Source organism: Aplidium turbinatum, chromosome 9 (genome assembly GCF_918807975.1).
Source record: "Aplidium turbinatum chromosome 9, kaAplTurb1.1, whole genome shotgun sequence".
Lineage (NCBI taxonomy): Eukaryota > Metazoa > Chordata > Ascidiacea > Aplousobranchia > Polyclinidae > Aplidium > Aplidium turbinatum.
Genome location: NC_137480.1, coordinates 21,187,825 through 21,207,533, shown reverse-complemented (window position 1 = coordinate 21,207,533; position 19,709 = coordinate 21,187,825). Strand labels below are relative to the sequence as shown.

General features: G+C 39.6%; 1 protein-coding gene across 2 annotated transcripts; it reads right to left on the bottom strand.

Moving 5' to 3' along the window:
• Nucleotides 1–26: 26 nt before the first annotated feature.
• LOC145777762 (RNA-binding protein FXR1-like) lies at nt 27–11,809 on the bottom strand. 2 transcript variants are annotated; one of them, XM_082589208.1, is made up of 14 exons: nt 11,690–11,809; nt 11,284–11,336; nt 10,884–10,989; nt 8,861–9,081; nt 8,433–8,646; nt 7,764–8,013; nt 7,051–7,250; nt 6,617–6,800; nt 5,937–6,033; nt 5,612–5,709; nt 5,076–5,249; nt 3,750–3,854; nt 2,750–2,802; nt 27–2,389 (listed from the first exon to the last, which is right to left on the bottom strand). In XM_082589208.1, exons 1-14 carry the CDS (start codon nt 11,795–11,797, stop codon nt 2,264–2,266), a joined length of 1,989 nt encoding a protein of 662 aa, XP_082445334.1. In that variant the 5' UTR covers nt 11,798–11,809; the 3' UTR covers nt 27–2,263. The 2 variants fall into 2 exon arrangements, with proteins under 2 accessions (XP_082445334.1, XP_082445335.1); XM_082589209.1 differs by having other exon boundaries at nt 5,076–5,204.
• Nucleotides 11,810–19,709: the final 7,900 nt, after the last annotated feature.

Sequence of the window (19,709 nt, the reverse complement as noted above, 5' to 3'; positions counted from 1 at the left end):
GATCAGACACATGGTTGAAAACTGACTCTCAGAGAAGTTAATTTATTGGCCATGCAAAACAATCCAAAAACAAAAAGATTAGCTTCAATCCAGCACCACATCAGCTAGTTGCCATTTGTACGTTAAAAGTCGCGAACATCAGTCAAGCTTCACCACCCAGACAGCAAAATCCGTCATTTTTACATTGAGTCAACGTCTGCAGACGTTAAATCAATGTAAAAATGGCGGATTTTGCTCTCTGGGCGGTATGGGTGCAGTTCATTAAATGTGACAATTTAAGAACCTTCAGTGTGAAATTTGTACAAACCTATTGTGTATAGTACGCTCGTAGTTTATGATTGATCCAATGTGTGGACGATGAATCAACGTTAAACTAACTGGAGAGATCACAGTGCACACACAGAAATGGTGACGTGCAAAAAAACTCGGTGATAATTTAATCACTCAGCCTGTCGAAGGCCGAGAAATGCAAAATTATCTCAAATACAAAGCAAATATGAAAAAACAGCATTTTTAAGCATTACACAAAAGTGACATTGATTTGTTCTTAAATTAAACAGTGAGAGTATCCAGGTAGCGGGGTTGCCGTTCCCACATCGTTTCAATGCGGTCAGACGTTAAAACGATGTGCCGTAAGATTATGATGGACAATCTGGATAGGGACCCGGACAGCAAAATCGAGGACACACCACGTCATTTTTACATTGATTCAACGCCTGCAGACGTTGAATCAATGTAAAAATGACAGATTTTGCTGTTCGGAGAGGCTCCGACCTCTCGGAAATGTGAAACTACTGAATGAAAGTAAAATTTGACAGGAACTTTCATGCGAAATGCGATTCAACCGAAGTGTTCAAACCTGAACAGTGAACACAGATGTGGATTGGACCCGTGAGCAGGACAAAACTATCAGTTTCGGGGAATCCCACCCCTCTTCAGCTGCGCTGGGGTCGAGAGTGCGTTTACAAAGCCGTTTTTTCATTGGTTCAACGTCTGTAGACGTGAGTTGGAACATTTGCGAGCTTGGCTTCAAGCAACAGTGGACGGAAAATAATCATTGTTTTAATTATATCAAATATAGTTATTATTCACTAAAACCTTCTACAGCCTATTTCAACCTAAAAGGGGGATCACCAGAAGGTCCTTATTCAAAGGACCTTCTGATGATTTCCCCTTTTAAGGTGACCACCGTATATTTGAAGTAATTTGCTCTGTTTTAGCATTGAGCACGTTTTGTAGTATTAATAGTATTTATTGTTTATCATTGTTTTAATGTACAGTATAAAGATTTTTCAACGAAGATCACACCGTAATAAGCTTTCTAGTATTTCGGCCACATTCACAAAATGCACTGAATGAAGATTCAAAGAAGGAACGTGAAGTTGGTGAAAAGGAGGAGCTCAAAGATTCATCTCAAACGGGTGGTTGAAAAACCGGCTGCAAATTTTCGACTAACCCGCCAACTAGACAAAATAACTTAACGTCACATTTTCAGAGTGCACAGGCGCAGAACAATGTCCTGACGAAATTCAGTTGAAAGCATACATACAAAAAACATTTTCGACAACAAAGCATAACCAAGGGTTGCCATGCAAAAGGTAACAGTGAGAATAATAACCCAGAGAGCAAAATCCGTCATTTTTTTACATTAAGTCAACGTCTGCAGACGTTGACTTAATGTAAAAATGATTGATTTTGCTGTCTGGAAAAGGACGGGAGGCTCATTAACAACTTTAATCGCTTACTACGGTGCAAACGATGCTGATCAACGCAGCAGTACCAGATTATCAAAAAAAGATCAATAGAAGTTGGAAATCTTAGGAGTCAGGATGAAGGCTCGGAACCGAGATTTATGGGCACGATTGGTAGAAAAAGTAGGAGAAACTTCCAGGATAAAAATTCAACTAAACATTCGTAGACAACGAGAAAGGAATAGACATGATTCGCTTATTGAAACTTGATCGTTCTATCCAAACGAGAATTTTTTTCAATTTCTCATTTGCGTTGCAACTACGTCTGATAACATTGAAGTAAGCACAAAAGAATAACTTGCAAAGTAGAACGACTTCGTCGCATCTAACACAATCCAGACATTAAAATTCGTCGTTTTTACATGTAAATCACCGTCTGCAGACGTTGAATCAATGTAAAAGCGATGGATTTTGCTGTCTGGGAACCTGATAGAAATGTTCAACAGTGACGTGTACTCTTTGGGTGCCTTCACACTGCTCGTGTGTGCAAAATTGAAAGTGTAAACGGGCCTTCATGCCGTGCCGTTGCTTAAAACTTCAGCTGCTTCGTTCTTGTCGGCGGCGTTGCCGTTAGCAACGGGTTTCTTCCTCGGTTGTCGCTGCTCTTTGGGCGCGCTTTGTGACGTCATATCTCCGTTCTGCATGAGCAAAAACATGTAGCTCATAAAACCGTGTTTGAGAAATTAATCTAGCGGCTGTGCCAGGCAAGAAATGTATAGGGGAGCCGTTATCCTGCAAGTGCTTTAAAGTGGCCACAAAATTAGTCGGATATTCAAGATTATGTAGATACAAATGCTTGACAAGCAACACTACGACATTGGAATGACATTATCCTTTCTTACCACAAAAAGTATAAAAAACATAAGTTAGTTCTATTTCACATCGCGCATTTTGTGGTACAAGTGCATATCCTATCAAACACTGTGCATTTTTAATGTGCACAGGCCATATTGCATCTTTCACAGTGGATCGCTGATTAAAGGTAAAACTAAGCACACCTGTTGTTTGTCCTTGGTGACGGGGGCAATTTTGTCTTGCGGAATTTTCTTATCTGCAATTTTTTAAACACACTGTCAAATAACTCAAGAAGCCCACAGAAGACAAAAGATTTTCACCTTGAACACTTTAAGATAACAAGTATCAGCGTACAAGTGCATACTAACATAATATGGGACCCCAGACAGCAAACCAGTCGTTGTTTACAACGTAAAACCGACTGATTTGCTATCCTGGGGCATCACCAGGTGAAGAGGAGTCATTTCAATCTGAGCCATCAAGCGATGCCACATTACAAGTTTCAACACCAATTAGCTTACGACCAGGTGTGAGAAAAGGTGTCAACATGAAAGAAGCTTAGAACGGTGAGTATTTATCGAAAAGATAAAAACAGACCATAAGATGCGACGGATTCGGAAGAAGGAGACAATGAAGAAGAAGCGCTCAGAGGAGGAAAGTCAGCATTGGAACTGCAATCTGAAGCATGAAATCAAAACTGATGATCAGATACTTGGATTGTATGTGTCTGCAAGGTGGAACTATGAGCTCATGTTAAACAATTTCTGTTTGTACAAATTCATTTGCTTTAGGTACAACACTTCTGCAATGCTTGAACCTGCCATGCAATCTACGCCATTCACACTGCTGGTTTGAAGCAAACAGAGAATCTTTTTTCTCTACATCGGCGGCATTCATCGCCCCATAGAACTTGTAAAGAATTCAACGACTCTAATGTTTCATCACAGAAACGGAAGACATTTCACACAGGTCACGCAAGTAATGCATGAAGAATATTAAGCAAAAGATTTCATGTACCGAGTATGCATGTCTCAGCAGCATGTCGTGGTTTCAGCTTTTAGGACCGAAGGTCAAACTTTTTCTAATGTTTTGTTTGCGGGCAATGTTTTGTCGGAGAACACCGAGAGCCCACAGGGGAGTAGCAGAAACGAGAAAGAACCAGCGGAGATTCTGCGACATGGGGCGGCAAAGTATTTAACCTACCTGGAGCATCGTCACTAGGAGGCGTATCAGTGCTGCCTCTTCTTCCTCCCCGGTTGCTGTTGTTGCGTCCTCTTCCTCGCTTGTTCCGTCCTCCTCCTCTCGCAGCTGGAGTCAAAGAGGATTATTAAATGTATGCAAATCTTCCATGAGGACACTTTGGAATCAAAAGCCGAATCATTGTGACTTATAGGACAAAAAAAGAAACAAAGAAAAAAGGTAACATCGAGAAGGATGGGGATAAAAGAAACGGAATAAACGGATATAAATCCCTTCATCTCTGTCGATTTCCCTTCTCGCAATGAAGCAAATCGGAGTAATGGATGATTGGAATAGGGAAAAATACCCTTCTCAAGTCGCTCGAAAGAAAGTGGGAGTACAAACGTTTTCCGACAGAGGGAAAAGGTTTTGATATAACTGTCAAATGGCTGGAAACAATGGGAACAGACCGTTCGCGATCAGAGTCTGTGTTGTGGGTTGGTACCAACAGTCAACACCACGGTTAGATCAGTCGCGTAAACACCCGATTTTGAAAACAAAGAAAGCATAAATATTCTGTGCATTTTTGTTACCTAGATAACCGGTGAGTTAACCGCCTGTTTTTTCGCTGCTCCCATGGTGTAGCTTCAATACGAATAAAAATGATAAATATTTGTTCTGCTATTTGTAAATTAAAATGAATGTGGAGCTATGCCGAAATAAACTTGACTGATTGAAATAGCAAAGTCAAGAAACAATAGTTCAACTCTTGGAGTGTGCGTTTGAGCAGCGCACTTCCAAGACTGCCAAGCAATTTCAGCAACATCAAGTGGACGGAACACTTTAGAACAGGGGTGCCTAAATTGCAGCTCACGGAAACAATATCTGTGCCCGTCGTCTGGGCTCTACAAGTACAATACACAATCTTGAAGCTTAGGCCGAATGTCAAGGACAAAAATGAATGAAAAAAAATTAATGCGGCCTGCCAAGACTTGCGAAAAGCGGCCAGTGAGTACAAAACTTTCGGCACCCCTGCTTTAGAAGCAACAATTGGAAAACTTACTTTGTCAACATACCCCCACAACCACGCAGAACTATCAAATAAAGCTTCCAAATGGACTTTCACAAACCGAGCATATAACAGTTGTAACACTCACAATAAATCAAATCATTTTACTAAGAATATTTTGTGCGTTTGTGAAATATTGGGCAACATCGGAATTGAGGTTAAAATAGAATTATTTTCATGAATCCTTTCTTACATATCATACAATTGCACTGACTAAGATATGAGTATGAACTGAGTGTTATTTTTATAAAATCTTAAGACTTTAAAACTATCTTCCTCACCTTCTATACCATCGCGGATTCCATTCCCTTCTACCCATCTCTCCTCATTGTTATCTTCCTTTATTCCATTTTCCTTCCTCTTCTCGCCGTCTTCTTTCCTCCCATTCTGTTGCGCTTTGTGATCTTTTCCTGAAGAAGATTCTCGGGATGTAGATTTGTTTTCCACATCGAATTCTTCAGCGCGACGTTAGAAGAAGTGGAGTCAATAGTGGAAGCCCAGAATGTGGACACAGATTTTAGGGATCGGAAAAGAAGTCCGGACGTTGCACACGAGAAAGATGTAAGAAAAGAAAACAAGTTGATATGAAGAAAAATAGAAACACGAGCTGATGTAAACACCGTAAACTCATTCACATCATTCTGAGTTATTCTCATTAGTTTACGTTGAGCATTATATGTTATTCTTTTTACAGTTATTATAAACGTCTTCGGAATTATTCACAGCCTCATTTGACGCTTTTAAGAAGAAGTGGGTTACTAATTCCACAAAACAACACGTTTACTTCTGCAACGTTACTGGTACTGAAAAGTCTTACTGTAATTGTTCCTAGGTCTGTTGTAGCTGCCGTGTCCCCCTCTGCCGTTGCCCTTGCTGCCTCGTTGATACCTGGGGTCAGCGCCTGGCCCATACTCCCTAAAACAGAGTAGCATGTCTCATCACGATGGACGCAAAATGTGGAATGTTCAACACGAGTCGTTTTGACGTAAAGCACAAACAAACTTCCAAAGGTTTTGTCAAAAAGTACCATTATTGACGACATGGCTGAGCACAATTTACAAAAGTCATATAGAGATGTGGGTGAAAACGTTAAGCATTTTATTTTATAAAGAGCTCAGTGAAGTGGTGCAAAATAAAGTCACCTTCTTGACAGGGGCTTTCCCTCACTCATGGAGTCCCCAGTTTCGGAGCCGGTGTCGGACACGTTGGACAGTTCAGAGTTGGTTCCATTATTCCCATCTGAAGTTGGTAAAAATATCACAAGCATGCCAAAGTATGAACTAATGACATGACGGAAGGCATGACTCTGCCTGGTGTAAAAGATTTTCGGAATGAACGGGATGCCAAGAAAGAATGCTCTGATGTCCTCCTTCAATTAATCGCGTCACTTAAGGCCTTGACAATAGACAATTAGACATTCTTGTGCATTCAATGAGCGTCGAACCGGCCACCTTTCAAAGATCGATAAAGGCTTCTTTTACTAGGTCACCCAACCGGCAACAACGCAAGTCCACCAGAGTAAAGAATACTCGTACTCAGTTACTAAGCTTTAGAAAATGAGAAGATCAGGTTCTCGATCAGATTGAGAGAATGAGAAGATCAGATTGAGAAGATCAAGCTTTAGAAAATGAGAAGATCACACTAGGCCTTCGGCAATGATGAACATAGGGTGACCAGTCCCTTTCTCTCGGTCATTTTCCTTCAGCTTCTATGCCTACCAATTTTATTACACCCTGGGTATAGGTGAGCGGTCCACTAAAGTAAAAAACGGTTAAAAAGTTGCGTGAAAAAAACAAAGATCTGGCCAACTTTATGCGCGCACCTTTATCTGATCTCCTTCTTTCTTCATTCCTGTAACGTCGGATCCCGCGACGACTTCCATCGCTGTCGTCACCTCGTGGTGGCAGGCCAGAGACAAGGGACGACGCGGGGGAAGCCCCAGGCCCACTGAGTTGACGAATTTTTTGGGTCAAATTAAGCTGTTCGAGTCTGATCGAATCAAGATCCTGAAAAATATTGGACTTGTTTCAAGCTGAAAAGTTGCAATCTGGTCGATACCTCTTTTGCTTTTTAACTTGAAAACCCAAAAAACAACAAAACAAGAATAGGCTTCCGTCCCAGACAGCAAAATCCGTCATTTTTACATTAATTCAACGTCTGCAGAGGGTGAATCAATGTAAAAATGACGGATTTTGCGGCCTGGGATCCGAAATCATTATAAAGATTACTTGAAATAACGCAAACAAACTTCCGTACTTTCAAATAAGCAACGTGGTATTCGAGGAGTGCCCGGGCGTTCCTGATGGATTCCCGCGTCCCAACAAATCGGAATGGTACGAGACCCTTGCCTCGATGGACGACATCGCTTTCATCGTCACCGATCACTCTGACGCGGAGCACTCCCGACTTGTCGATGATCTCCTGGATCGTAATCCCTTTCTTCCCGATCACTTTGCCTTGAAACAACGTCAAAAAGCGTTAATTTGATGCAAATTATTTGTTAACCTCGTTAGGTTTGGGTGTCATTCCAGTCAGCATCATTCTAAAGAACACAAATTTAGGTTCACCGGTTCAAACATTTCTTGTCACTTCAATCTTCTGTTACTTCGGGAGGTAAAAAAGTTCAAAAGACAATCCACTGCTGCACAAAGCAAACTTTTGTTTGAAAGGGTGGAGACTCAAATACGAAGACAAGGAAAAAACGTTTTATTAACTGTTGACAACCGACGGGTGATTTCCAAAAGTTTCTAACTTTTCAACCAATCAATTGTTTACTTATCAAACAAAACACCGAAGTGCCTCGGCCAATAAAAAAATATTTCTGTTCTATTCCAGACGGTTCTACAGTACAGTACGCTACGAGTGTAGAACAACGTTACAAGATGCTGTTGGGGTATGAATAACATATACAACTGGTGTGAATGAGACTTCAGAGCTGTGACATTGGATGAAAGATGTAAATTAATTACCAACAAAGGGCCGCGGCACGCAAACTTCCTCCTCAGTGTATTCCAGCATCTCCCTGGCATGCTTTACCGCCTCAGCGGTCTCCCCATACACAGTGAAGGTGTGAGTCTCCTCATCCAAGACAATGTCCAACACGCCTGGGATCTTCCGGGCGGCGATGATGTTTGTTCCGTTCGCGCCGATGGCCAGTCCGATCAAATCCACCGCAACTGCAAATGTCTCGTTGCATGAACTCTCCCGCTGCTTGCTGACCTGTGGGGAAACAAAGTCGTAATGATCGAGCTAAAAAATGGTTCTTTTTACATTGATTCAACATTCAACCAGTCTCATTTGATGCAGGGGTTCATTTTCAATCAAGGGCGCGACACCTGTCCCATCCCAGGTGGTGCGGGGATGCTAAATCATTAGAGTATAAAATGAGGTAAGAAGTTATGTTTGTTTACCGGGAGTTCAAACAACATTCGAAACTGTAGGTGACTATTACTTTTCAGCCATTCTAAGAAGGGGTACGAGAACTAGTTGGTGATTTCAAGGTGGTACCAATAAGGCAAAAGGTTAAGAACCACTGGTTTAATGCGTGATATTAGCGTGATTGGCAGCCTTTACCCAGGCAGCAAAATACGTCATTTTTACATTGATTCAACGTCTACAGACGTTAAATGAAGTCCTACCTCTAGTTGCTTGGTGGCTTCTTCAACCCGTTGTAGCATCGCGACCTTGGTGCGAAGACTACGGAAGTGGAGGTCCGCGACAATCGACGCTCGCTTCATTGCAGACTCGTTTGACGTCACCACGTCCAGGCATGCGGCGCCTGGCTTGAAGCGCACAAATATCGCGCCTACGCTCCGCTCAAATTCCTTGTGCGCGTCAACGTATCTCTTGCAGCTGTAACAATCGCAGTTGATTGATAAAGAAAGCTTGCTATACTTCTCCGGTTAGCAATCAGCACATGCGATAACAAAACTTAACGAAATGGAGGCCGTCGTATGACCCTAGAGACACGACTTTGAAAAAGGAAAACGTTTGTATTTGTTGTTAGCAAATGACTGATGAAAAGAATTCAATTGGAAAAAATGTTATGTTAATAACATTTACTTACAAGTCTTGGAGATCTTCTGGTACAACAAAAGATTTTTTTAACAGAGAGCTTTGGCTAAAAACTGGATTATTAGTGCACTTTCTCAGCCGGTCTCTGGTCACAATTTCAGTGTGCTTAGGATTGCATGTCTGGTACTCAATAACATGGAATTCCCCTTTGCTCATCTGTACCTTGGCTTGCCACCAGCCACAAGGCTCCAATTCGTTTGCTCTCGTATGAACCTGAAACCACAACAGAGGTTGGTACCTAGACAGCAATCAGCCATTGTACAATACGGATCTTACTAATTATTATTATTATCAATCCCTTTATTGTAACGCTTTTTACATAGATAAATCTGGGTACCTTACAGCCGTGTGGTAGCCTGGCTGTTTTCATTGAGTCAAACCGGAGGCCGAGATAAACACATACACGGCTATCTCTTGATAGAAATTGTTCATAAAACGAGTGGCAGCTGTTGAAGGCAAGAGCGGTAGCGAGTAACCACTCCGTAAACCAGTCGTTTTTATGTCGATTCAACGTCTGAATTTCATTGATTCAACGTCTGCATTTTATTGATTTAACAAATTAATGTCGAAAAGGACTGATTTGCCGGCTGGGTGGAAAGAGCGTCTGACCAGCGGAACCTCCTTTCTGTGCACGACAAATTTTCAAGCGAAGAACATGGACGGAATAAAAGGTGTGTTGCGCATTGATAAGAATTTTGGCAGGCGTTGTAGTTTTGGTACAGAGCACACAAAATCAACAAAATTTGTGTGATGTGCCAATGTTAAAAACAATACAATATCATGCTTAAAAGCCGCTGTTCCACAGGCTATCTGTGAAGGTTGCCTTCACGCAAGCACCGACAAGGCATCAATATTTCAACAAATTCGTTAAATTTTAATATCGATTAAATTATATGAAGTAACGTCGTAAAAACATACGCTTGGTGACGGCGGGCAATTAGTTTTGCCAGACGCAAGTCTGGCATTTGGCAAGAAGATGACACAAGGCAGATGTGGAAACGAGAGCTAGTAGCCAGACAGTAAATCGGTGGTTTTTACATTGACTCAACATCAGCAGACGTTGAATTAATGTAAAACACTACTAATTTGCTGTCTGAGAACACGTGATTGACTCAACGGCAATTTGGCCAAAGCGTGCGTTATTAGTTGGTGTTAATCTATTCTCCAATCATCATCATCAACTACGATGATTCTCCAATGGACACGATAAAATTTTTTCCACAGCTGCCAAGAGTGCACAGTGAATCGTACATCTCAGGAAACACAACGTATTTGCCAATGACTGCAAAAACTAAACACACGGCAAATCCGCCAACATAGGTAGGACAATGATTCCTACAAGTATTCCTTTTGGAATGCGTAACCACGAAAAAGCTTAGTATATAAGTATTTCTAACACAACGCAATATAATGACGCAATAAGATCAAAGTTAGAAGTAAGTTTATAATCTTTGTTATTTGTTGATGTTACAATTGTTACATAACCAATCGTTCAAGTGCTTTTGAAATACATACTTAAGCACATCCGCCACCAACCACCATGTATAGCAATACAAAAAGCACAGAATGATTTTAGTACTAAACGTCATAACAAAATGTGCATCAACTTAAACTATCACTTGCCCTAACACCATGGCCTTCTTTGTGCCTAACACAAATGATTCCCTCAGGACATGCCCAGTCAACAAAATTTGGTCTTTTTTTCATTGGTTCAATGTCTGCAGACGTTCAATTAATAAAAAAGGACAAATTTTTTTGGCCAAGTGGTTAAATGAAAGAGGCGGTAATTGATATAGAAGCGATACAGCAAGACAGTGGCACCAGAAGTTGATAAAGAGCACCTGTTCTATGCTCCACTATGACGCGGTCTGTAAATGACGATCAAGTGAAGTAAAAGCGTGGTACTCTTACTACAGTAACTATCACTTTTGCAATACGTTTGCTGTTCACTTGACGACAAAGAGTTGCATTTTTATTGCGTACAAAGAAAAAAATATCCATAGGCATTTTTTTACCTCAATATCTTGTCCTTCCACCAAGTCGTCATCACCAATAGCAGACTCTTCATCAGTTGGGGCAAATCTTGCCTCATGAAGTCCGACCTTCCGCTCAGCTTGCCAACTAACAAAGCATTGATATTAATACGCCAATATATACAATTATTATATACATTGAGATGAAAAATGTTTTAACTATATCCACAACAAACTTTCCAGCCAGAAAATTAGCGCCTTTTTAGTTGATTCAACGTCTGCAAGCTAGAGAATAAAAATATTAGCCCTTTTAGGGTGAAACAGGCTCAGGTTGTAGAGGTTTTAGAGAGTAATATAACTATATTTAAATAATGTAATTTATTCTTATAAACATTCATAATCATAATGGGCAAATTGCAATCATTGAAAACGTTTGACATACTTATTTTCGAAGGTAACTGAAATCCCATCAGGAAACACGTCACTCAAAAATGCCTGTAATAAAAAATCATGCTTATTAAGACTATTCTCTCTAGATGCAGTTGAATAATTTTCCAGGTGAGGACAAAATGCTGAAATCGTTGCATCCGCTGATTCCGCTGTGTTTGGTTCCAGCATACCTTGAACCATGTTATTTAATGGCTTCATTGTTAAATCATCTGCATATGATGAAATTTAATCATAGAAAAGAACTTGTCAGAAACTTCATACTGTGTTATATATTTGTTGAGGAAAAAAATTGGTGTCACATATGAGAAGAAACAGCAAGAAAATAAGAGCATTACATTTTAACAGCTTCAAAATGGCTTGAGTTGACAGTTCAAACCAAGATTCAACAATTCACGTACCTTGTACCAAGCTGAGTTAGAGCCCTTTACTTCAATAGTTCTTTGTCCCATGGTTGAGCAGTTTAAGTGATCAGATAAGTCCAATTTATTTAATTTTAAAAGTGTCATATATTAAAGAACTTTCTGTAAACATTGTGTGGTACAGATATAATAGTTAAGCTCATTATAAAAACAAAAGTGGTACGGTATACACTATACAGCTTAAAAATTGTATTGGTTAAAAAAAAAAGTGAAGGCTAAATTACAACATTTTGTTTTTATTTCTCTTACATTTATGTTCTTTTATATATTTCTGAACTGCTTTTCGCACTGTTAAACTAGTTGCAAGCACCTCCAAGGTTTCCACTTCTACTTTAGTATTTCTATCTTATCCTGAGATATTCCAACCATGAAGAGCAAACTTGTTTTGCTTACATAAGAAAGGTTTCAATTGCAATGTCCTAGAAACATAAGCATTGCACTACCAAAACAAGTCAAGATCAAACAAGTTTTGCTTACTTTCATTTGCCAACTAAAAAGGGAGGAAGCAACTTTTTTCTTCGAGTTTTGTGCAGAATATATCACACCATTTAAATATAGTCATATGCATGGTTACAGTTAAACGATAAAAATTGAAATTGCCGTTAGTGGCGATAGATGTATCGTTTTTAATTTTTTAACATTTTTTCATGTTTTTTGTTAGTATGTTTTTTTTGTGTGATGAAAAACCTTGCTTTAACACTGTATTACCGCCACTATTACCTAGCTAACCTTACTTAGTTTTGCTTCATGCAGCCGCTAAGGTTTGAGATCGACCGCAAAATTCATGGAATGTTTGCTATGACGATTATATATATACATATATACATGCGAAAATCAAAAAACTGATTCTTTGAAACAGCTCAATTTGCGTACTGAGCAGCAAATATTTTTTCCAAAGAGTATATAACTAAGTAACTATTCTGTCATGTAATTTTACTTTGACAATTGTAGACGCTATTTAACAATCCATAATTTTATATAGGCAATGATTTTGTCGAAGTTAAAACATACCAAAATTTTCAAGGCTGATACTGCTGCACCTGCCTATTCTCAGTTTAATAAAATTTTCACACTCAATTAAAAAAAAGCTACCAAACTACCTTAGTTAGGCCTGTTCTTTTTTTGGATAAATAACACATTTTTGCTGAACAAATTACACAATCAATCAAAAATAACATCTGCTTCCACTGAGCTGTCAAACTACGGTACCTGCAGTTATTTTTCTTTCGGATAACACACAACCAATCAAAAAAACTCTGACTTCACGAAGCTATCAAATTAGTGGGCCTGCCTTGGATGCAGGGTTGAGAAAAACCCGGGTTTTTTTGGGTTTTATTTAAAAAAGATGCAAAAAAGGTAGATTCATGCTTATTTCACCTCAAATATATACTACTTTTTACCAATGAAGTGCCTCTCACTCACAGTACACGGTGGCATAACTCAATAAAATAATGCACTAGGGCTGTTTAACTATGAGGCCTTCTTGCATGAATGAGTTTTAGTGTAGTACAAAGTGACATTACTTGATTTTTGTGTACAGAAATATCCACTGTGTTTTCAATTTATCCTTGGAAATTTCCTCCACAATCACATCCTTAAGTCCTAATTTGAAGTTTGTTTTAAGTACCTTGTAGTACTTTGGTTCATTTTTTCAATATTCTGATAAAAATTGGACTATTATGATGCTCTGGATTTTTAATGTTTTTTTTTTTTTAAGTGTTTTTTTTTAAAAAAAACCCACCTGTTTTTTTTTGGGTTGGGTAAAATACTGACAACCCTGCTTGGATGCCACCGATGCCCCTCCCCCCGATGTCATCTCATGCCAATGTCGATGTCGTCCCATGAAAGCAGTGTTGCCAGATGTTCAACTTTTTAGTCCATTTGAAAAAAAGGTAAAGGGGGTCTCATACTTGATTCAAGCGTCGGGTATGAGAAGATAAGGTTCTCATTGTTCTAAGCCTTCGGCACTAAGGAGAGTAGGATGGCCAGTTCCTTTCTCTCAGCCGCCTTTACTTCAGCAACTACGCCCACCCAATTTATTACACCCTGGGTAGAGGTGAGCGGTGTTTTTCAACAACCAGCTGAAGCTGGGAGTCGAACCAGGTTTACATAATTGGAAAACCAACGCCTTATCCGTTGCGCCATCCCACCGCCATCCATTTAAATGTAGGTAAAAATTAGGTTGTTCGAAACGAATTTTTCAAGTTGAAATGAAATTTTTGCCACATTTTCTTTTTTATTGGCGAATATCTGAAGAAAACAATTTGTCTAGGAATTAATTTATTATTTTTTTACAATGTAATCGAATAGTTCAGTTCAGTTGTTTTTATTTCTGACCAGTGACCACCACAGCATAAACAATACATGTCAACATAGCAAAGGTCGAGAAAAAGGTAGAAATGACAAAACGCAAACGTTAAAACATGCTTGTGACCAAAGTAAGTTATTAAGTTGAAGGATTAGGCATGGTCGCAACACCTTCAAATTAATTTAAGATAGAAAGGAAAATAAGAAAAAATATTTGAAACAAAAATAATAAGATCAGAGACTTTTAAAAATGGTGGCCTACCAAATTGATTGTTTTTTTGTTTGTTTATCAACTAATCGCACAAGTTGTACCAAACAGAAAGAATAACGTAACAAACACCACAATAAATATTGAAAATGTAATAGCCTACTTTCGCAATTCTGTTTTTGAGGCCTACACTTAAGCAAAAAAGCGTATTTCCAACAAATATCAAGTCTTTTCAGAAGAGTTATTCATAATCACTCACTGGGAACGACATGGGCATTGATGCTCGACCTGAAATCCAACAGTCCGCCGCATACGAAGCTTTTTCTGACAGCATACAGGATTGCGCGTCCCGATGTATGAGGGTACGACATTGGGGATACGACATCAGCAGGGGACAACATCGTCGCCACCTGCCAACCTTGACTAGAATGTCAATCAAACTGCTGGCCAGCCTTCACTGCTGCGTGTGACATGACAGTTTCACTATGGTTTCAAGCAAGCACAGTAAAAGTGCCGTAGTGATAAACAAAGGGCATGGAAAGAGTGCAACCTAATTCATACCCTAAACAATTCCGGAATGGCCCGTTTTGGTGAGTCTGATCCCGTAACGGAGGATTTCTTCAATTTTTTTTTTTTAATTATTGGGTACCGTAGCCTAATTATCATTGCCGTTTTAGGGTTAGGGGTTAGGAACTCACCGAATCTGACTCACCGAGTAGTAGCAGACCCAAACAATTCGTACCCTCAGTTCGTACCCTGAAAAGATCGAGAGAAGAAATACCACAAAGCCGATGTCGCTGATCGCAACAAAGCCAAACTCGCTAATCGGAGTTTCCGCAAACACTTTAAAGTTAGGGTTAGGATTAGGGTTAAGTGGACACTCCGATCCGTGTGCTATTTTGGCCTTTTCAATTTTTTTCTCGATTTTTTCAGCGTACAAAATGAGGGTACAAATTGTTCAGGGTACGAATTCGGTTGCATCCGGATGGAAATGCTGTATCTATGATGCAGTAGACATAGCCACTTCCTCATTTAATAGCTTACAGATTTTCCTGATATTGTCAAAAATTGTTAATTTGCAGCATTACGGCATGTTGTAAAATAAACCAACTTTCCTGAAAACAGCGTTTAGGAAAATTGAAGCCTACAGTAAATGGGAATCTGATAGCTTTGAAGCTTAAAAGTAGACATATAGTATGAGAAAAATACCATGAAGAATCGGCACAAGTCTATAAGCACCTTGGAAGCGGAGAATGACATTCAGTCACGGACCAACAATTTTCTGTGTTGTAACCACAAAATTGGTGCAGAGTTTAAGAACAGAAAAGTGTCGAGTGAGGTGGATTTTATTACACTGCTTAGTGCTTATTTTTGTCTCAGGTTAATAATAAAAAATAAAACGATATGCTACGGTAATTCAGCTAGATCTGTCCTGATAGCTCAGTTGGTTCAGGACCAACTTTGTTCATGAAGAAACAGTTATGCTGGTACAATTCTAAAGGTTACCATTCTCTATTCCCCCACACCTAGTCAATAGAATGGGTGTAACCTAATTCGTACCCTGAACAATTTGTACCCTCACTTTGTACCCTGAAAAGATCGAGAGAAAAAATAGCACAAAGCCGAAGTCCTTAATCGGAGTTTCCATAAAATTTTAAATTTAGGGTTAGGGTTAAGCGGAAACTCCGATCCGTGTGCTATTTTGGCTTTTTTAATTTTTTTCTGGATTTTTTCAGGATACGAAATGAGGGTACCGTACAAATTTGGTAGCATCCAATAATAGCTCACAGACAACTACCGTACACTTCAAAAATAAGTAACTTCACTCTGTCAATCTCGGTTGCCAGACCTGTGTCAGTGGTTCAAAGCCTAGCTACAAGTATGCGAAACTTCCAGGATTAAACTAGGCAGTGGTTATTTGACCGGCGCCTGTCTTTGAATCTGAAACACTATTTGACCGGTCATGACGTCACTATATAGACATTTTTTCCTTTTCTCTTTCAAAGCAAAAGACGAGAAGAGTGCCTATATAAGTTCTAAATTTGGAAGTTATTTTCAACTGATTCGGTGGCGCGTAGGATAAGTCTCCGGTTGGTGCTCCAGAGGGAATGAGTTCGATACTACGCGGAAGCATTTTTTTATTTTTAACTAAATTTTGACCCGAAGTGACGCAATCGTTAGGCTTCTGCATTTTTGTGGTTAATTTTTAATTTGTGTAGCCTACAGCCCAATTTTTTATGTCTTTTCAAATAAGAGTAATAAAGTTAGAGTTATTAATTTTCTGGAATTGGAGAATTTCTCTGGGTAATTTTCCATTTGTCATAAGAGGATGTGACCGTGTTTGCCGAACGACGCATTACATTTTTGCCAGGCCTCACTGCCTCACCTGGCTGGGGAAGCAGGCACTGCCTCACCTGACTGCACGTCCCTGCTTAACCCATTAGTGCCTGCGCGTCCTTACAAGGACGTGAAAAGTGGGTATTTTAGATTCCGAATTGCTTTCTTCAGATTGCTAATTTTTTTCAACTTTTTTTTTCTTCGGTTAGAATACCATTATAGCTATAGAAACAGCGCAAGAGAATTTTCGTAAATAAGTTTTAGTGTTCACTAGACAACGTTCAATGTGGACCTTTTGTAAAATATGGAGCCAGCACATGATACACGAACTGTGACCTGCAAAATCGAGGTATGTAAAATTGTTTTTAATCAACTTTGTGTTTTGATAAATCTATTAATATGTATAGCTATGTGCCCAAAGCGAAATATTTTATTCTTCTCTTATTATTTTTTCTGAATATAAGTTAGAAGTTAGGTGAGTCCTTGTAGGCATAGGCGCCTAACCCGTGGGGGCCAGGCCCCCACGCATATTTATGCGTGGGAGCAACTTTTTATGCTGTATTGATACATAAAACAATAAATGAACTAGCGATCGTCAGCAGGAAAACATTTTTAAATGCAAACCGCAACAGCTTCGCGATAAATAATCATTAGAACGAGTAGCGATGCTACAATCCCACCCCAGACAAAAAAAAATCTGTCATTTTTACATTGATTTAACGTCTGCAGACGTTGAATTAATGTAAAAATGACTGATTTTGCTGCCTGAGACATAGCAAAAATCTACCATTTTGCGTCGATTCAATGTCATCAGATGTTGAATGCACCCAAAAACAACATAATTTGCTACGTTGACGCAGCGTGCGTTTAGCTTAATGCGCTTGCAAGCAGACTCGATGTCGCTTTCGAAAGTCGAAACCTCTGCAGAGAATCGTCGCGGCAGTGAATCGCTTGCTGTGAAAATGAACTTGAAGTCTCGGCCCGAGGTAACCACCAACCAACGCAACAAGGGCTGGTACAAACCGCATTGCGCACACACGGCGTAATCAACGCAATAACGGACTCGCGCAAACTGCATGGCGCACACACGCCCGTTGCCATAGAAACCCGATCAAAGGCGGGGAATATGCGCATCTTTTGTTTCATCTGCAACACGAAAACGGGCGTGTTACAGCGAATTGAAACTTGAAAGCTGGTCAGCCATAAGTTGCGATATTGTAGTGAAAAGGGAGCAATGTCAAGTCTAAAACTTAATCAAACGTCTCTCCGTAATTATTTTTCAAGGGCTGTTTACGGATGTCAGCAACTTTTAAATTTATTCAAGGTGACGTGCTGTTGAATTGATGTAAACATGAATGATTTTGCTTTCAACAGGTATATTTTCAAGCATATGATCAAGTTAGTATTTTCATTCCATTTACAGACAATACCTTTTAGTAAACCTTTTCGTCTCTTGTTTCATGCTAATAAATCTAGTTCGTTGCTAAACTTTGTGTTGTGCTTAGCTTAAAGAATCGCAGTCCATCAACCGCTAGCCAACGCAGACGCATAGCATGTGTTTTGGTCGAGTTTTGTTTATAATAATTAACGATAGATCGAACGTAGCGATAACTCCGAGTGTGGCAATAAAAGCAATCCTAGTGTGACGACATAATTACGTCATCCATCTGCGTGACATTTCGCTAAATTTACGTTGCTGCTGATGAAACACGCTTTCGCCCCCACGGCCAAAAAAATAGTTAGGCGCCTATGCTTGTAGGGACGCTTGGGCACTGGCGCGGACGCTTTGTGCCAACTGTAGACATATATATAGGCAGGTTCGCCTAATGTTATAGGATTTCGTATGTTTTCATTTTTGGGCAAAAACGAACGTTATTTGTAACGGTTTGATATTCAATTTGCAAAACTGGACGTTTAGTTCGAGTAGTCGGTTAGGTCATCACTTTCGTACGCGGACGGTGGTGCTTTAGAATCTAGGAGTAGGCGCTTTCACTGTTTTTGTACTGTAAATTGAGGTCTTGTTATAAATATTCATGTATCTTTAATTTATCTTTATTTTGAAAGGGCGGGGAAACCCAAATTCACTTTTTGCGAGTTTTTTGTTTCAGCGTGATGTCATTGCGTACAACATGCGTTTTAGCAAAAAAAAAATCCAAATTTTGTTGCCCTCGTCTCGCTAAGGCCGCTTTTGTTTGATAACCGTTTGCGAGGTCTCGCGCGCATCAAGCTGTGATTCTGTTCGCTGTGACGTCACAAGGTACATATAGTTGTGGCCAAAAGTTTAAGACCAGACTTGATTTATGACGATTTTTGCATTACTTCAAAATACTGCATCATATATTGTTTCAGTTGCATCATCTTTATGCGTCATCTTATATCTGATGCAGTATTTTGAAGTAATGCAAAAATTGTCATAAATCAAGTCTGGTCTTAAACTTTTGGCCACAACTATATGTACTATGTGACGTCACAGCGAACAGAATCACAGCTTGATGCGCAACGAGACCTCGCAAACGGTTATCAAACAAAAGCGGCCTTAGCGAGACGAGGGCAACAAAATTTGGATTATTTTTTTGCTAAAACGCATGTTGTACACAATGACATCACGCTGAAACAAAAAACTCGCAAAGTTAATTTGGGTTTCCCCGCTCTTTAAAAGTTCATGTATAATTAAATTTTTGCACTTTTTATAGGAAAATTCGTTTCACTGTTCAAGAAATTTTGGAAGAGGCTCCACCCAAAGAGCCCACAGATATTGTAATTTTTTCCTCCTGATGAATCCGGCAACGTGAGCGATGAGGACAGTGAAAATGAAGATGAGGGTGTCAAAAACGTTAACAATGTCGGGAAAGGAATCCTGAACCAGAAAGGCGAAATAGTGATTCATCACAATGAAGATACTCAAGACATGGATTTTGTTGAAGATAAGGAGAGGGCTGTCTTTAAATGTAGCAAACCTAGCAAACCTCGCAAACCTAGCAAACGTCGCAAACCTAGCAAACGTAGCAAACCTCGCAAACCACAAGGTTGCCAGATGGTATTTTTTATTGTATTCTTTTAAATTTCTTGGCTTTTTATTTATTGGGTGCATGTTTTTTAAAACCCTTTTGAACAAGTTACTTGTTTAGTGTTGATGTTGCAGAAGTT